Below are 19,634 nucleotides of genomic sequence, written 5' to 3'. Positions count from 1 at the left end.
TTAGAGGCTAGCTAAAAGTGTGTGTCAGGCAGAAGTTAACATCAGAGCTGGCGATGTGCTTGAAATTTGGAAACTCGCGAAATATAGTATATTATAGAATTATAGTTATAGTTTGTATAAAAGTAGAAATATTTCTTAATTTTCATATCACATAGGTCAGACTATAAAGACCGAAGCTAGCCAAGAATGCACTCCCCCAAGTAAAAGGAAAAAGGAAGGAAGAAGCATGGCTTCTATGTATAAGTGTGTCTATGTGTGCTTTGGTATATTTGAGTTGAAAAGAAAGCTTGAATTTTTCAAACGACAGCTCGGCGCTGGCTGCAAGGTTTCAGCTAGTCGGGTGTTAATGTATTAAATGGTATATTAGAGTATAAAAATCTACAACAGCAAGAAATACAAGTTAAGATTCTATTTTCTTTGCCGAGAGAGAGATAGAGTACACATTAATTTCAATGTGCAATTAAAATAAAAGCTTGCAAAATATTTCCAGGAAGCGAGAACAGACACACATATATTTTAATACATGCATAGACACAGTCGGATGTGTGTGCGTGAGTGTGTATTAAGTCGCTTGAAATACGTTTTTATTTAATTACACACACACACATATACACACACACACACGCACACACAAACTTTAACTAGTGTTGAGCGAAAGCCCGGCAGAAAGTAAAAGAAGGTGGGCGAGAGAAGGACAAACGCACAAAGGACATTTGTAGCATACATAAATGAAATGAAATAAATTAAAATAAGTGTCGAAGCAAAAGCAGCAAAAAGGACCAAAGGACTAGCAATAGGAAAACATATACGAGCTGAATCAAGGCATATGTGGAGTTCACATGATACGCATAAGATTACTTCCCACACAGACACACACACACACACACACATGCATACACAAACACAGACACACACGGACAGACACATGTAAATCGCCCGGGTTGGCGCTCTAATGTGCATGCATTTGTAAAGTTCGAGTATCCTTTATTTTTAATTTTTGTTGTTGTTGTGTTTTTTGCCAAGGCAACTCGAAGAAAGAGCAACAGCAACAAAACAAAATTGTTGAGTGCGGGCTAAGTGGGCGGCAAATGTGGGCGGGGCTGTACAGCCATACTCAGACCCGAGCTCGGGTCTCGGGTCGAGCAAAGACAAATTCATGTTGCATTTGTAGCTTAAGGATATTATTGTAGCATCCTTTGTGTCCGACGTTTTTTGTTTTACTTTTTGCATACTTTATTTTTTGTAGCCTGCGCCTTGTTTCCAAAGTCTTTCGCAAAAGCAAAAAAAAAATAAAAAAGGAGATAACTGGAAAGGGCGGAAAACTGAAACTAAAAAATCCAGCAAGAAATGAGCAAGAAGCAAAGGCAGCATATCGAAGCTTGAGTACACTACTTTCGTTTATCTGCACAGGAATGTAATTAGACAATATTCCAAAATTAATCGAATCAAAACCTCATGGAAATTCATTCGAGACGTGGTTTCCCCTTTCACAAAATCCCAGACTCCTCGGTGGAAAATGCGCTTTAATGATTATTCGAGTGAAGTTTTAAGTTTCGTCCGATCGGTTTCACATTTTAATTGCAAAGCCCGGAATAAGAACTAACTGAAAACTTGTTTCATCGATTTTGGAAATTCCACCCGTAACTGAAGTAAATAACCGAACGGTATAATAGTTATTTTTCGGCATCAAATTCATTTTCAAAGATCTTTGGTCAAATTTATCTGACATGCTTTTCACACTTTTCTGAAAATCCTATGGATTCTTAACCTATTTTCAAATATCTCTGGGAGTTTTAGTTTTCCAAGTACGGGAACTGGATGATAATGTTATATTTAAAATTGTAAGCACAAAACGTGACACGGGCAAGGCAGGGCAGTAATCGTTATATGTATATACTTATGATCGTTTATATATATATATATGTGTGAATACATATATACTTATATGTATGTATATGTATGTGTGTATGTTTGTGTGTATGTAAGTGTGGATGTATCTACGTAAGTAGGTGTCTGTATGTGTGTGTAAGAATGTATATATGTATGTATGCATGTATATATGTATATATATATATGTATGTATGTATGCATGTATGTACGTGTGTGTGTATGTATGTTTGTATGTATGTAAGCATGTGTGTATGTATGTATGTATGTATGTATGTATGTATGTATGTGTGTATATGTAAGTGTGTTTATATGTTGTACTTATTTATTAAACAATTAATGTTTATTGGAATGTATATTTGCATGTATATAACCATGTGTGTATGTATGCATATACATATATGTAAATAAATATATGCATATATTTTGTATGTTTATAAGCAAGACCAAGTTTACCCCTTAAGTAAGTCCCTTAGGCTTCACTTCAAGTAGAGGAGACGGTAGCTTGCACTGTGCAGGAGACGGCAGCTTCAACTACGAAGGAGGCGGCCGCTGAAAAATTGAAGGGTGCGACGGCTTTAATTTTAGAGGTGACGGCAGCTTCAACTATGAAGGGTACGGCAGCTCCAGCCATAGAGGAGGCAGCGACAACTTTGTATTAGAGACGGCGGAATTTTGGAGGAGGCGGTGGCTATGGCTTTGCCGCAGGAGGGGGCATCAATTTAAAATGTGACACTGATAAAACTGGTACGTATTATTTGAACAAAACAATGCTTATTATATTTAAGATTAAAGTAACAACTATTAAAATTGTATGCAAGCATGTTAACTTGTATTAACTGGAGTACATACATCTGTATATGTGTTTAAATATGTGCGTATGCTGAGCCAAGCTGAAAAAGAACATAAAACGTGTTTATAAATATTGCTCCACTTCCCGATTCTGATTAATTCAATCACATTAACATTATCTCTTCTTTTCTGTGATTTCGTCACTGATTCCTCCTTGATGGAAATGGAGATCCAGGCTTACGAACATATTCGGATTTGAATACAATTTCTTTGTAGTATTTCTGTAATTTTGAAAGTAAAAAATGAAATTTCTTATTAGGCTTTGTCAGGTTAAACTCTGGGAAAGAAGCATATAGTATATATTTGATCTTTAGATTTGCAATTTTCAGAGCATTTGGACACAACTTTAATATTTGACTCTAATATTTTGCACCTTTAAACCATGCTGTGCAGAGTGCCGAGCCGACGTTTCCATTGATTCCTTAGTGCTTTTAAATATTGTAAAGGATTCAATGTTAGAGCATTCAATGGACCCAAGGACCACACACAAACACACACACATCGACACACACAAACAAATATATACATTATGCATGTGGGCATGTAAATGCAAAATAAAACTGAGTTGCCCAACTGTGGCCAACTCGTATCCTGGCGTATCCTGAGCGCTTTGTCTGCCGGCAGTGGCCATCAGCGACGTCAAGGCTTTGAGGAATGTGCGAGTTTTAGATTTATTTGTAGTTAAGCACAAAAAAGGCGAAACTCTGCCCCGTCCCAAATAGCCAGCAGAAATAACTTTATTTTAATTTCACTGTGGGCGCTTGTAATGCAAAGTAGTCGTCCTCGCCGCCCCAAAAAGGGATATGCATCGGAAAGTTTCGGGGTAGCCGCCCGGTCTGACACGCCCGCACCCGGCCGCCCGAGTGGGCGACTCAGCGCCTCAGCCTTTGGCTGCTGTTTGGGTCGTTGTCGTCGCCTTATGACGCAGGTGCTGACGTTCGATTGGCAGCAGCGCTGGGCATTGTCCTGTAACGAGTAGTTGCTCGCTGGCTCTGCTCGTTAATGGGCTTGCCGCACTTTACAAATTGGCTCAATTGCAAGTTTATGCAATGCCGGACGCAGTAAACCCACCCTGTGCCTCAACCCAAATGCTCCGGCTTGCTATTGTTGCTAAAACTAATACCGCCATATGTGACCAGGACGACGATGGCTCGTTATCCTTTCTGATTGCGTCGGCATGGCGTTTTCATTTTATTTCTATTTGGTTTTTTGTTTTTTATTTTTTGTTCGCCATTGTTATGGGTATCATGGAAAAAATTGTATTACACCTCAATAACAACACCAGGACATGACAATAAGTGAGTCCTTTTGGGCGCGTTATTGGTATATCTCTCTGACTCCCAGTGGTGGCTCCCCTTCACCCTTCTCGCCGGGCGGCTCTCTGCTGCTAAGTATGTGTGACAAGTGATGCGTGTTTTGTTGCGGGCAGCGTCCGTCGCTGGCTCCTTAAGTGCTGTTACTCGTCCTCGCATGTGATGCCTTTTTTTGTATTTTTTTTTTTTTTTTTGTTATGAACAACAGACAGGACTATCATGGCACGTAGGCCGGCTGGCCCCCGCACGCAGGTCATTTTTTCATGCTTAATTGAATGGGTCAGTCATGGACATGCCAATGGGCTGTGTTGTGTCCTGTCATTGTCCTTGCCCGCATGGTTGCCATCAGCGTCGGCCCGGAAGTGTTCAATTCAATTTTTTCGCCTGCGACGCCGCCGCCGCCTGAAAGTGTGCGCCATGTCCTTCGGCTGATCTGAGCCCTCGGTGCGGTTATTGAATATCGAGCACGTTTTCCCTTCACGCCCACACCCCGAATTTTATGTTTTTTTATATCTTGGTCATTATTTACGTTATCGTTATCTGTAGCCGTGTTCACTCACTTACTCACTCACTTAGTCACTTATTATTATCCTTATCCTTACGCTAACTGTCGCCATTGGCTGTGCACGCGTGTGTGTATATATATGTGTGTGTGTGTGTGTGTGTGTGTGTGTGTGTCCATGTCTGACCATTAAAACAAATGTGGCTTTTAACTATGCACTGCACGCAACAATCCAGTCCAGAAAGTTTGCACTTTTTGCACTTAGCTTTCTTATTTTTATGGATTATGTTTTTTTCGCTAACAAATGTATTTCTTCACTTGTGTTTGAACAAATTCGAATTGGTATTAACTACACCGTGGATTGAGTGAGAGCTCTATTTGCAGATTGAGTTACTGAATCGATTGATATTTTGTATACCCTGTTTTTAGTATATACAAACCGTTCAAGCGAGAAATAAACATTATTTGCGACATGCAGAGCTTTTATTCTGGCAAACAGACTACGTTTCTACTGATTATTCCTTTATTATTCATTTCATATTTTACTGATTCCAAACGAATAAAAATTCCCAAAAATAAAATGAATTTATTAACCAAACCAGTTTGTTAATAACAATGCATGCAAGCCTGTAAGGCTCACTTGAATTCATGAGAATTGCATTGTAGGGCGGTATTAAAATAAACCCTTTTTTAACATTTAAAAGCAGCGGGAAGTAACTTTTTTCTGCGTTTGATATGAGAAATATTTATGCATGCAAACATAGTTAAATATACGCATATGTACATACATAAGTGCACACATGCATGTATACATGCGTACTTGCATATATGTGTACATGCAATCATATACATACACATCAACATGCACATCCGTATATATAATTCGCCAATACACTTGATTAACACAAAACTTATGATCAAAGCAAGACAATATGTGGGACTTATTTGTGTTCTTGAGAATCGCAGAGAGGGGTATATTACCTTTTATTTTATTTACAGCACAGCAAGTAGAGTTATCCAAAAAGATACACATAAATAGATACACATTTATTTATATATATGCATACACACACAAACACACACGCGCACACACTAACAAGAGAAAGTTTATCTATTCGCCAAAACACTCTTTTAACTAAAATGTGCAAATGTCTTAGAAAATGCGTTTGAAATATTCACATTCGCGGGATGATATTTGTAATGCTTCATCTTAGCCGTCACTTTTCGATCAGGTCAAACAGTTTTTGTGTACAAAGATAAAATTTTTTTAAAATGTAACGAGGGAATTGATTTTCAAAAGCCAAACCCAACTAAAAATTCTAACCCTTAAGGTCCATGCAAATTTGAATAGTTCGCTGAGAACTCTTATCCGTAATCGAATCAGTTTCAAGGGTTTCACTTGCAAGCCCTTTTAAGTGCTATTTGGCTTGTAAAAAATTGCTGAAATCAAAACATGGGCTCAAAATCTCAGATTGTTGAACATTTTTCAAATTTTTAACTTTCTTAAATGTTGATTCCCACGGCAGATGTTTTGTGGCGCAGCGCATGTCAATAAGGTTGTTTTTATTTTTTTTTTGTCGGTTTTATACCAGACCCATTGAACATGTTTAATACAGAGTATGTCGGTTTTTTGTTTTGTGTAAATGTATGCAATATATGTATGCATGCATATTAAATGTATATAGAAGCATATGTACATATATGTATATACGCGCCTAACTAAGCTGATCTGGGCATATCTGCCTTTTCTGCAATATGATCTTAAAAACTCTAAAAGCTACAGACTAGAAAGCCAAAATCTACATATTTGGCATATTTATTTCGATAGCTAACATCACTTAATCGATAAATCTTTTTTTGTGAAAAGGTATTGATACTGAATTGAAAGAGTCTGTGTGTGCATGTGCTGGCCGCTGGCTACAGGGTATATTCTAGACGTCCCTTTTCGAGGAGAGCACTCCTGTTTTATATTGCTTCACTTCATTCGAGCCACCCTCACGTGCAAGCCATAAGCCTCAAGGAAGGCCAAAAGTTAAATGTCAGCGATTACACACATGGGAGCTGTAAACCGCGTTTTATGATTTGTTTTCATTGATCAAAGGCAATTTTGTTTTTTTTTTTTGTATTTCGTTTTTTTACGAACTCACATAAGAAATTTTTGCGAAATATTCGGAACAACCCCTCACAAGTAGTTCCAAGTCGTGACAGGGCAGACTTAACTGTCGTGGGCTTACGAGTCGCGTTTAATCCATTAAACGTTTGTCTCTTTATTACACTGATGCGACCAAATTGAATATAATTTCGATAGCTATCGCAATAAGCAAGCAATATAAAAATAAAACAAGCTGTTTGTGCTCACAGACAGACTGATTGGTGATCAACGTTTAAATCAAACCATAAAAGCTTGAAAGCCGAATTTGTCGGCGCAATTATGATGAAGTAAGTAACAAAGGTGCGCCTCTTGAAGGTTCAAAGAAACATTATAAAAGTAGTCTGAAAAATGTTGTAAAATATTTTATTAAAAATTTAGTAAATTAAACGTTTCTGACCGTTTTTTCACCTTAATGGGTGGAAATTGGGTGAAAATATTGATTTGAAATTTTTAAAGGATTCTTTTGTCCGGGTAAAGCCGGGTAATGCAAGCCCATTTTCTAGCTAGCTTAAAGCTTAAGGCCGTAAAATAACATTTTTTATCATGCATACTTTCAGGTGCATTTATTATTCAAAAGGAGTGAATTTTGCGAAAACGTATAAATCACTTTTCACAAAGCTCTTTGAAAATTAGCTTGAAGCCGAAAAAACGATGGAAAAAAGTTGAATGCCGATCGGACGACACTTAAAATTTCGTCAACAAAATTCAATTTTTAATTAAAGTGTATGGGTTTTTGCGAAAATTCATTTATATAAATATACTTAAGAGTGAGTTTGAGTAAGTTTAAACTTCGCCCGCCAAATCATGGATGGTGAAGAAAAATTTTCATATAAACGTTTTTCACGTTTTTTCCACATATTTTGGTGAAATTCAAATATCTGAAAGACGATCTTAGCGTGCATCTTCTTCTCATAATGGAAGTGCATTGATCACCAGTCAATCAGTCAATCAATCAGTCAGTCAATCGGCACACTGTTTTATATAAGGAGAATGCGGAGCATTTGTCGTATTTTATCTACAGACTTATATGTAGCAGCTTAATATATTTAGTGGGGTTCTACTCTTTTGGGGACTGACGGACACATAGGCAGCTGAACCGCCTATATGTACTTATATCTGTGTACGTCACGGCCCACTGTAGTCCGCCTGCCTCTACCCCTTCCCCGTACCTAATGACAGCACGTGCCTTCTCGAGTATTTTCTTGCACTTGAAACGCGCTGACAAGGGTATTTGACACAAATTCGCGTAGTTTTTCAGTTTTGACACATGTCACTCAAAACACACTTGTACACACACACACACACACACACACATGCACGCTCGCACACACGCACACACATACATAGCGTGCACAGTTTGCTGGTAGGTGTTGTTGCTGAGTCTCTCTAACAAATGACTTGGCCCCGGCGTTTATTATTATCCCAACGGGCTTAAGGCTTCACCTGCTGTCACACACACATACACACTCGTGTACACACATAGACATGCCAGCTAATAAATAATAAACGCTGCTCATACAACCTGTGCAAACGAGGTTTTGCGCCCTCCCGGCCACATCTCAGACCCAGACCCACCCCCGGCCCACAGACATACCCACACCTTGACACGCCTTGTAGGCAACCCTTTTGCGTGTGCCTATGTGTGTGTGTGTGTGTGTGTGTGTGTGTGTGTGTGTGTGTGTGTCGCTGGCTACGTTGCGCGACTCTGAGGCCGGCGCTGAGGTTGAGGTTGACAAATGTGTCAGAATGCAAATCCGCAACAATTAAAAGAAAAATCAACACACAAAAGCTGCCAGAAGAGCCGTCAACTGCCGACAGCTTTTGTCGCTTGTCATCGCCGTGCTGGCCATTAAAGTGTGCGTGCCTGTGTGTGTGTGTGTGTGTGTGTGCGCGCGGCGTTACCCAACCCACCCCACTCTGCCTCTTCTCAGCTATATATTCGTTAACAGCTCGACGAGTCGTTTACTTTTTACTGCCTCTTAAATTATTTGCACAAAATCTCTTGCTTTTGTTTCTGATTGTTGCCCCAGCGCCCGGCGCGGCGCCTTGAGTGCAACACCAGTTAACAGTTTTTGCTCTTCTTCTTCTTCATTTTCTGTTGCAGCTACAGTTGTTGTCCACACACATAAATGCCGCCGCCCGTCACCATTCTCAGGGTGTTTCTTCGCGGTTCCAATGTGCCAAGCCCTCGAGCCACCTTCTTCTATTTGCTTGTTTTGGTTCTCGTATTTGGGTTATGCCTTAATTGGCCCAACGTAGAGCTCTATTACACCGGTTGACCACTTATCAATCGCTTTGTATGCGGCTAATGATAAATACACAAATACATCAATACGGGTGCACAAATATATGTATGTACTTCCATATTGCACTGAAACATTGCTTAAGTTGAATGGAATTTCACATAGCTCTACCGAGTTTTATAAAGGGGTAAAATCTTATATGAATGCAAATAGCCTTAAATATAAACATGTTCTTCTATACGATAACTGCATCAAACATGGAAGTTTTTTTAACGTTCATTTTTAAACATTCTAGCATTCATATTGATCTATATACTATGCCGAGGTGCTGAAAGCTAAAATATTTTATTGATTGAGGTGGTTTCTGTGTCACTCAGAATAAACAGTTACGTATATCTACAGAAGATAATATAATACTTATTTTAATAGATACTAATAATAATTATGATTAGAACATTTTCTATGAAATTAGCCTTTGTAGGCTTCTCTTAGCTCTATCTCCCATTGAATCGACGTCACAGTTGTTATTGTTGTGGGCTATGTTATGTAGATTGACTTAGAATTTGAGTACAAAATGGGCCAAAAAGATATAATTAGGCTGTTTCCAAGCCTGATCAGGGCAGACGAGTAGAATATCTTTCTTGCTTGAACGAGCTTGAAAAGCTAAATAGATAGAGGCATCGAGTTATTCGTGCTAAACTTTTCTTTTATGGAATGTAAGTTTTACTATCCATTTTAAACATTTTTACAGGAGGAAATATTTTATATTATATTTATGTGTGTTGTATTGTGTTGTTCGTCTTGCTTGAAGCGGGTAAATCGTGAAAATCTTTCATGTATTTTCCAGAGTTTTATAGCAGGACTCAATAAATTTTGCTGTGCGATTGCTGATGCCCCTTCAGATCGAGCCATAAGAATAATGTGGCCACAAAAATGTTTGTGTTAAATCACAGTTGAAAATGCACTGAATCCGGGTTACAGTTTGACAGCGATTATTAATTAAGTGGAGCCTTCAGAGCCCTTCTTTTTTAACAAAAAACACAATACAATATAAAAATATATACAATATATATATAAAATATCGGATTCAGTTTCATTTAGAGGTTGAAGCAAAGATCTTAGTACACAGATCACAAATTTTAATTTTTTATGGACTTTCAAACAATTTTTTTGACGATGATGAACTTGATAGGATGTCTATATTTATATTTTATGAAGTTATGATAGATAAATAACTTTGAAAAAAATAAAAAATTAACCTTTTTTTTTAAGATAAGTTTCCCAGTCTGGATAAGTCCATCCAGTCTACTGAAAAGTGAGTTTCAATGGTTTGAGGGTGAAAAGCTTATTTAAATTTAAATATGTTTTCTTCCGCGCTGGAATCGATCAGTTCCGTCTGATCACTACCAAACGAATGAATGAGTGAAGACTGTGTTTGAGGCTGCCATTCACACAAATATATTGACATAGATTTAATGTACTTATGTGCGCCATTTAGCAATACAAACCTAAAGAAATAACTTCGAAGCTGGCTAATAAGAGTGGCCACCATTTTAGATTGGCATTTGGGCGATTCGGTCGCTAATTTGCAATGGGGCATCGCTCATTGGCTTGTCGCCGGCGCAGTTTGGTTGGCTGTTGGACCGGGCGGTCTGCCGTCAGCTGGATTAGCATTTTGATATAGTAATCGACCGCAGCGTATAATAATTCTTGCGGTTTCATTACGCCAACCACACACCCTTCGACATATTTGCTGCGCAACCGCCGACTGACAACACATACCACCACCATCACCACCACCACCACCACCACCAACACTACCAACAGTTAGAGCACCACCACCACCACTGGCAGGCGTTCTCCTTGGAAGCAGCATTCGCGTCTTGTTGGTACATGCAAAAACCGCAAAATGTAGGAGGGTTGAACGTTAATATGCCGACAGGTCGGTACTGTAAGGCGAGAAAACTCCGCCCTGGTGACAAAAAGAACTCAACGAATCCATCTCCTGTGCGTCTGGCCCTGTGTGTGTGTGCGTGTGCGTGTATGTGTGTATTAGTGAGGGGGCGTCTTATGCTCATGTGGTTATTGTTGCAATTTTTCACTCAAGGCGCCCGAATCGGGGCCTAGCTTAAAAACAAAAAAATACCAAAAATAAAAAAAAAAATAAATAAAATCGCCTCGTCTTTGGCCGCAAATGGCAGCCGCAAGATTTTACCGTGTTACCACTACATGTCTCTCGCTCTCTATCTCTCTCTCTCTGTTGCTGTTTTTCTTACTCTCTCTCTCTCTCTCTCCCTCTCTCTCTCGCTTTGCCGCCCACACTTATGCGCCATCTCGCTCCAGCACGCTCGCCATCCCGTTCGCCCTGGTGTGCCCGTCTCACTCGCTCTGCCCAGCTGCCTGTCTATGCACATTCTCTGGTTAGGTAGAGGCTCGCCGCAAAGCCGCGCGCCGGTTTCAATTTTTTGGCCAGCATCTCGGACTTGCAATTCTGGGGTCTGAGCGCCGCTCCCGTGCCGGAGTCTTGGGACAGTAGTCGACAGCGCCTTATTTACCACGCTGTTGAGATTTTTTCGCTTGAGTCAAAGCTAGAAGACGTCGCAGCGCACTTCCAAGACGTCTTTCGGGGGTTGCTTGCGCCAAAGAGAAGAAGAAAAAAAATGGAAGGCAAAAAAAAAAAAAAATAAGATATACAAAAGCAAAACGCAGGGAAATACCATAAGCGCTGCATAGAAAAATGAGTCGAACAGTAGGTCGCAGCTTCCAGCTGCGAAATTCAACTCAATTTTTTTTTACTGCTCCGCCGGCCGTGCCCCCATTTGCTTCCAGCGGCCGCCCGGTCTCTAAGCAGCTCGCGAAGGTGTTGCGAGCTCTAAAATTGAGCGCTTTTTTTCGTTTCCAGCAGCAGGACCCCATCCCATCCACTGGAGGGCTGGGCGGCTGGGAGGTTGGCAGGCGACTTGGCTGGTTGGGGCAGCAACTTGAAGACATCGTTGCGGCCTTTCTGCTTGTGGTGTAGTTGACGTTTTTGGTTTCGGTTTCGGTTTTGGCTTGGCTTTCGGTTCGTCAGTGCTGCTGCCGCTGTCGCTGCTGCTGCTGCTGCTGCTGCTGCTGCTGCTGCTGTCGTCGCCTGCGCTGTCGCCGACTGCAGCGATGTTGCCAGTTGCTGGCGCTGCAGTCGCTGTTGGCGTCGCTGCTGGGACACCACAAGTAAAAACCACTGCTACTGGTTCTCGTGGTAAATGTTAAGCCAAGAAAAAGAATTATATACCCAACGCGGTTGCTTGAAAAACGCAAAAAGAGGCGGCACTCGCACTCCAAAGGCGTTAGCCATTGACTCTGAATCTAGCATACAGCATCCACAGGCACAGCCGTAGCCACATCCACATTCACATAGACGTCGCTGCTGCTTCGTCTCAGCCTCGTCTTCGTCCTCGTCCTCGTCCTGGTCGTGGTCCTCGTTCTCGTTCTCGTACTCGCCTTCGTCCTTGCCCGCCGTCGTGATTATGATGACGCGCCGTTGACTTCGCTGTCGGCGTCGCCAACCGCTCATAGTGGTCGCGTTCATGGTTACCGCAAAAAAATAGTTTAATATCTCCGTGTCGTTTGATTCGATCGCCAGCCCCAGAGTCCAAAGCGAGCACACAACCAACAAAGTGCTATACAATCTGGAGCTCAATCTTAAGCTCAATCTCAAGCGGTTCTATCAATCAGTGCAGTGTGTGTGTGTGTGGTGTGTGGTGTGTGGTGTGTGGCCTGTGTTGTGTGTGTACACAAGAAATTGTTATATATTGAATATCGTTTTTATTATTACAATTTATAATTGATATTTTTTTACTGTGCACATTTGTGATATAATTCAAGAAGTTTTTTTTTTTGCGTGCCACAAAATAAACCAAATTTACACAAATTACTCTAAAAAGCTAAAACTCTATTGCGCCAATAGCTGGAATATTCATATGGTGCTATAGAAAACGTAAGTTTAACAGAGTTTCAGATACAATTTGTATTGAAATTAATTTTTGCATATACCTGACTAACGTTTGAGTTGGACTTCTTGGCGTATACTTGATTGTAGTTCAATGGGATAAGCAAATAATAATGAGTATGAGATATAAGCTGTGATTTGGGAAACGATCGTAAATGGATCGATCTGCCATGCTTAGAGCAGATAATTGATTTATAAAATCTGTTGCCCATTGAGCGGATTAAATCGTGCATCACGTGTCATTGATAAGGATTTATATTGATTAAAACTCCAGATCCACTCGTACATCTCGTATCAGATATCATGGATAAGGGAATCCAGATCAACTAAGTTCTCAATCAATTGATCAATACGAAAGCATATTTGGTTAATTTATATAGTTTATGTTACGGAATGTCCAAGAAAACCAAGCAGCATAATACAGGACCTAGTCAAAGATAGATCCATGGAATGTGACTGGATTAAACTGCTTGAAAATAGTTCAGAAAAATTCTTGGAATTTGATTGATACTTTTTGGAGTCTTTGTACGTGTTAACTGCATGAGAACTATACGAAGTAATTTCGAGAATTGCAATTACAGTAATAATATGCCTAATGCCTGCTTAGTCCGTCAGCTTTCACAGCAGGCCCATCGGAACCTGCCCCAACATGCACTCGACAATAAGTTCCCGAACCCAGACCAAATTCAATTTTTCCATTGTCTCATTTTCCTGTCGCCTGTGCACTGTTCCCCCGCCGCCCCCGTTGCTGGCCACCGTCTACTGTGTGCCCGGGTCCTTTGTCTCGTGTCCCGTCTCTGTGGCCACATATGTCGCCGCATAGTCACTGGACGAGCTCATTTGTTGTCCAGCTGCGCCCGTCGTGTATGCAAAAATTCAAACGGAAGTTGTAAAAAACGAGTACATATACTACCTACAGATTGTGCTAGTACACACATGCACACCCACACAGATAGACTGCATATGTGTGTGTGTATATAAACAACAACAAAAATAGTTGTCGAATGGCGCAAAAAGCATTGCAAAAACAAAACGCATCGCGTCATTCGCAACTTTTTTATTTATACGCAGTCGATGCAGCTTCAAAAGGTGTATGCGTGCATGTGTGTGCGTATGCGTGTGAGTGTATATTGCACATTGTTGATTTTTTTTTTGGTGGCCAAACACAAACAGGCAACAGCTGGCGCTTTATTATTATCATTTTTATTTATATACAATTTTTTCCCGGACAATTTTTGCCATACACTTTTTTGTTTCGTATTTTTATTTCTGATGTCCTGGGGAATCCGTTTGCAAATATTGCATCTGCAGCTCGCCATCCATCTTAGCTGAGCAACGCCCGTACCCGTCACGCTGCGTATTCGCCATGATTTTTAATATTTAATTGAGTTGCGCTCGACGGCGGAGGCTTAAATGCAAATTGTGCGCAAAGGTGCGCGGTTGTCCTGCGGGCCAAAAGGCCCATCAGCAAAGCGTTCGACATATCCACACACAGGTGAGGCTACCATTGTGCTCAACGTGTCCAAAATCCTGGATAACATCAAGTGGTTCGACAAATGTGTTGCATACTTTTGCGGGCAGAGCTGTTTGGGTACAAGTGAGGCTGCTGAGAAACGATCGAGCCGCAAATCGACTTAAATTTGTGTTGAGCAAAACTATTAATGGACTTGTAGAAAAATATGCGAAGATTGTGAAAAACTTTAAACAAGTGCAGAAAATATTAGTGGGCTATACATTATAATAAGGATTTATTTATTTATTTAATTACTGTTGCATAGTGTAATTATTATCATTTATTATATATACTTAAAGTAAAACCAATAATAGAGCAGTCTAGAAGACATATTCGCTACGGGAATGCGAGCCCTAAGCTTTGTGCTCAAGTGTAGTGCATTAAATAAATAACTTAAATAAAATTAGAAAAAATTTATCGGATATATTGATGAGATTGCGTCTCTCCTTGCAGATGACCAAGTGCGCGAATCTATAAAACAGTTGGCAGTAAAACAAAATATTGACTAAACCCAAAGACATAAACTCTCGGAATTATTGGCAATAATGCACATTTCAGCTGAGGTCAGTTCGACCACCTCAAATCAAACAGCACACCAGCAACAGCAACAGCAGCAGCAACAACACCAGCAACACCAGCAACAGCAGCAACAATCGACACAACAACAGCTGCAACAGCACACAGCGGCAACAACAACAACGGGCAGCACAACGAAGCGACGCAATGCAGAGTCTAACAACAACAATAACAACAACAACAACAGCAACAGCAATAACAACAACAACAACAGCAATAACAACAATAGCAATAACAACAACACCAACAGCAGCAGCAAAAACAAACCCGTTGATACAAGTCCGTACCTGACGCCCGAGAATCTGATCGAGCGCACCGTTGATGTCCTGCTAGCCGAACATCCTGGCGAGCTTGTTAAAACGGGCTCACCGCACGTGGTGAGTATTTGGCAAGGTTCTCCCTCCCACATCCTTCAACTGGATAACATGCACACTCTGCACTCAGGTCTGCACGACGCTGCCCACGCACTGGCGTTCCAATAAAACGCTGCCCATTGCCTTCAAGGTCCTGGCACTGGGCGAGGTCATGGATGGCACCATTGTCACAATACGCGCCGGCAACGATGAGAACTTTTGCGGCGAGCTGCGCAACTGCACCGCCGTCATGAAGAATCAAGTAGCCAAGTTCAACGATCTACGATTTGTTGGACGCAGCGGCAGGGGTGAGTACGAACCATAATCAATTAAACAAGGGGACACGGCTGTCTTCGGCACGCCGAAGCTTGAATACCCTTGTGGCCAACGGTTTTGTAGATGTGTGCGGAGAGAGTTGATTGTCGAGCCTGATGAAGATTTGTTCGAAAAAACTGATCCTTTCGCCATACACAAACCCATTTTGCGACCGATCTCTCATATAGACCTACATGATATAGTCGTCCGATATTAATAGGAATTTAATTGTGTGCAAAGCTTGTATATACTTAGTTTGATACTTTGAAAAACAAAAACGTTTTCATATAAGTTTTAGCTGTAATTGGTTCCTGGGCAAGGAACATAAAACGCACATATGCTAAGTTTGGCTTATTTATCTGGATAAGCAAAAGGATATTAAGATAGATATTTATCAAGTTGTAAGCCCTTTGCTCTTGCTTAGTTTCCATGCAGCTGGACTATCTACTCTACTTTTACTGCCGAACAATAATATGTTCACTTTATACTTATATATTCCTTCTGTTTTTAACATGCATTTGCCCAAAACCAGTTTAGCCAATTTTCAGCCAATTTTCCATGACTTGAGAGCTTAATGGGAGTGGTCCATCCGATCTAGTTGGTTTAGTTGGTATATCAACTGTCATGTTAATTAATTAAGTTTTAGCCAAGTTTTACGCTGCCGGTCCAGTTGCTGGGCGGGGCACCTGCTAAGTGGGGCTCATTAGCAGAGCTAAGGAATATGCAAAGTTGAAAGTTGAAGAGATGCTGTTAGCATTTAACTTCTGCGCACGGCTAACTCCATTCAGCGTATCATTTGGCTTGATTGTCTGCTTCCTGTCTACGCCCCAGGATATTTGTAGCATATTGCCACTAGAATGCGGCGTATGCGCATCTATATCGCGGCTTACATACCACGCACACCACGCACACCAGCGCACACTACGCACACCGTCGCATACATCAAAAGCGGCGGACAAACTTTTTGGCTTGGCTTCCGTTCATATATTGCAGTGAATGGGCCCGCGTTGGCCTCTGCTGGCGTCTGTCTGGGATTTAGCTCCTGGTTTCTCTCCTCATTTTTTTTTTTTTTTTTTTGACTGCGTCAACAAATAAGATAAGTAGTCTGTAGTTAATTTTTATATGTCTATTCAGGGGGCGCCGCCTTGACAATTGTCAATTTTCTTCGCATATTTTTTCCTGCTTGCTGTGTGGGTGTGTTGTGTGGGTGTGTGTGTTATTCGCGTCTCTTTTTGGTGGCGTTATTGCTGTTCATTTCGTCAATTTATCACGAACGCAATTTAAAAATCAAATCGAGGGTGACAGACGACATACTGTGATAGAATTTTTTCTTCGCCAATGATTTGCCTTGGCTCTGGCCCTGGCCCTGGCCCTGGGCCTGGGCCATGAACCAAATTAAATCAGCGTAACTGTTTATTCAAATCCCCAAACATGGCTAACAACAGCGGCGGCAACTTTTACTTTTTTTTTCGTCCTTTGGATATTTTCTTTGCCATCTTTATCATTTTGTTGCTACTTTCGTCAAGTTATTTTTCTTTTTTATTTTTTTTTTTTTTATTTTTAGGGGGCGTCATTTTCTAGATCCCGGCATGTTTAAGTGCGCGCTTTGCCGCGGCATTTGACAATTTGCTCATTAAGTTTGTCTGACCCCAACCCAATACACGCACTTGGTCTGGGGTTGCTACGCTTTGCTTTGCTCTGCTTTGGTTTGGTTTTGGCCTTTTCGCCCTCGGTTCTGTTTTGTTTTTTTTTTTTTTTCTGTCACCCTCATCAGCATCGACAGATTCTTGTTGGCATTTTTAAACGTTTCAAGTGGCAAATAATTCCTTGGGATTTACTTGCAAATCTTTTTTTAAACATTTGATTATGGGACCCGGTTACAGTTACGCTTCGATCTCCATGCCGGCCCAGCTCGGACCGGCCCCGTCCCGGACCGTCCCCGTCTCGGACTGGCTTCGTTCCGGCCGCTCCCCTCCCGGTCCGACTCTTTTCTTACTAATTACCAGAAATATAAAATGGAAAAAAATGTGCTCGCAATTGCAATTGAAAGCAGCGGCAAATGTTGTACAAATGGATTTAAATTATCTGGCGCCACTGTTGGTCCTTTTTTCAGACTCTTACCATGAATTTTAATGCGCTACAAAAGGATTACGTGGGTCAAGTCCGATCCCGCCCACGGTAGCCCGTCGCGCGCCTCATGCTTGTAAATATTTGCTTAATTTCAATTAGCAAACAAATGCAAATCCCTTGTACTAGAAAAGTGATGCGTGCAATTGTTGTTGCTTTTATTGTTGTTGTTTTTGTTGTTTTTGTTGTTTTTGTTGTTGTTGCTGCCGTTGTTGCTACAACTAATGCCACTTGCAGTTGTCAAGGCTGCAGATACCGAATGCCCCTTGGTCAGCTACGAATTATGTTTGCGCAGCATGTGCTTCAATAGACATTCAACCGCTTAGCGTAGGCTGCTCCGTAAATTGGACAACATCTTACTGAGTTACCCAAAACGTGCGGCAATCAATCGACACATACTTATCTTTATAAGAGAGTTGTTTTGACTAGCGGACTGAATGACAGATAGGTGCACAGGTCGCCGACTCATTAGTAGGAATTATAATTTTATCGTTTACTTTTGTATTGGTTGTTTTCTGAACAATAATGTTATCATATGTGCTTTTTGGATAACCCCAGCAAAAAAATGTTGCTTAAACGTGACGCGAGCTGAACAAGAGCAAGGGCATATCAATTTTGACATGTTTATGACCTTCTCTAGACATTTGTCCCAAGGTATTGCGTCCACATGTTCACAAAATGCAAATATCGATATTCAGGCCATTGTTTTAAAGTAATTCCATCCGCAAGTGTGGAAAAATGGTGGAAATTCGTTGCATGTAACTCTTTTTTGCTAACCATTCGTTCGGTTTTACTCTCATTTTTACTCCTTGGTGGAAATGGAGATTACTGACTTGGCCGATAAAGTCTCCCTATAAAACCCATATCCATTGTTCTCAATGGCAACTCATTTCACACTTTTCTCAAAATCCACCGAATGGGATGGACAATTGTTAATTGAACTTGAGACATGGCGTTCAACGAAATATGTGTGAAAGGAAATACCCGCTAGCATTATATTTTAAGTAAAAATATAATATGAACTTTCAAAACAACCCTCGCAGCTGCAATGGCAACGTTTTGGGCTTGGGGCTGGGTCAAGCCCAGGGTTGGGAGCTGCTTTTGCATTTTTGTGCACTCGTAATTTTAATGATGTGTTCTATGCTGCGTATGCGTAATGTGGGCGCAATTAGATAAAATGGTGGCATCGACTTTTGCAACTGTTGCAGCATCGGCAGCGGCAGCAGCTGCAGTTGCATTCAAGCGGAAACTGAATAATCCACACACAAGGGAAATGCATTTGGCCGTTGTCTACTAATGAATTAAACTCTTCTGGACGGCTACGGAAATGGGGAGGCTGAGCATATGTAATTATTGTTGCCATATATGTGTATGCATGTAAATGAGATGTGCGCTGCATGTTGCACGGCTGGTTGTTGCACATTGATGTGTAAGCACTTTGAAGTGCATTACTAAAGTGCATTAGCAGCTGCAGCTGCAGCGCCAGCAGAAGCAGCTGCAGCTTAGTTTCTTGTTGCTACTGCATTTACGATAATATGTTAATTAACTGGAGGTTGGCGTTCGCTGTGATTATGCCATGCTTATCGCACAGTCGATGCCTAACGCCTTGCCACTTGAGCCAGGTGCTTTGATGCCGGTGCACAGCCCTGTGGCTGGGAGCGTGACTAGCTGAAAGACTGCTTCATAGCCAAAATAGCAGCCCCACATGCGTATGTCTCCATGCATGAACTGCAATTCATTAGTTAAGTGCATTTCTAGCCAATGGAACAGGTCAGAATATTTGCCTATTGTACTTAGGCAAGTTAAGATGTTT

General features: G+C 41.0%; 1 protein-coding gene across 2 annotated transcripts in view; it reads left to right on the top strand.

Moving 5' to 3' along the window:
* Positions 1-2,292: 2,292 nt before the first annotated feature.
* The window catches only part of RunxB (Runt related B), a 41,897-nt gene continuing 24,555 nt past the window's right edge, over positions 2,293-19,634 (top strand). Inside the window, exons 1-3 of one of the 2 annotated variants that reach the window (XM_032440039.2) lie at positions 2,293-2,634; positions 14,904-15,403; positions 15,471-15,687. In XM_032440039.2, coding sequence (XP_032295930.1) covers positions 14,996-15,403; positions 15,471-15,687 — 625 coding nt within the window. In that variant the 5' untranslated portion in view covers positions 2,293-2,634; positions 14,904-14,995. Of the gene's footprint in view, positions 2,635-12,827; positions 12,926-14,903; positions 15,404-15,470; positions 15,688-19,634 lie in introns of those variants that run through there. The other variant, XM_032440038.2, reaches the window with a different exon arrangement.

This window comes from Drosophila virilis, chromosome X, assembly GCF_030788295.1.
Source record: "Drosophila virilis strain 15010-1051.87 chromosome X, Dvir_AGI_RSII-ME, whole genome shotgun sequence".
NCBI classification, from domain to species: Eukaryota; Metazoa; Arthropoda; class Insecta; order Diptera; family Drosophilidae; genus Drosophila; species Drosophila virilis.
Note: the sequence above shows the minus strand (reverse complement) of the source record. Positions and strands in the feature narration are given on the sequence as shown.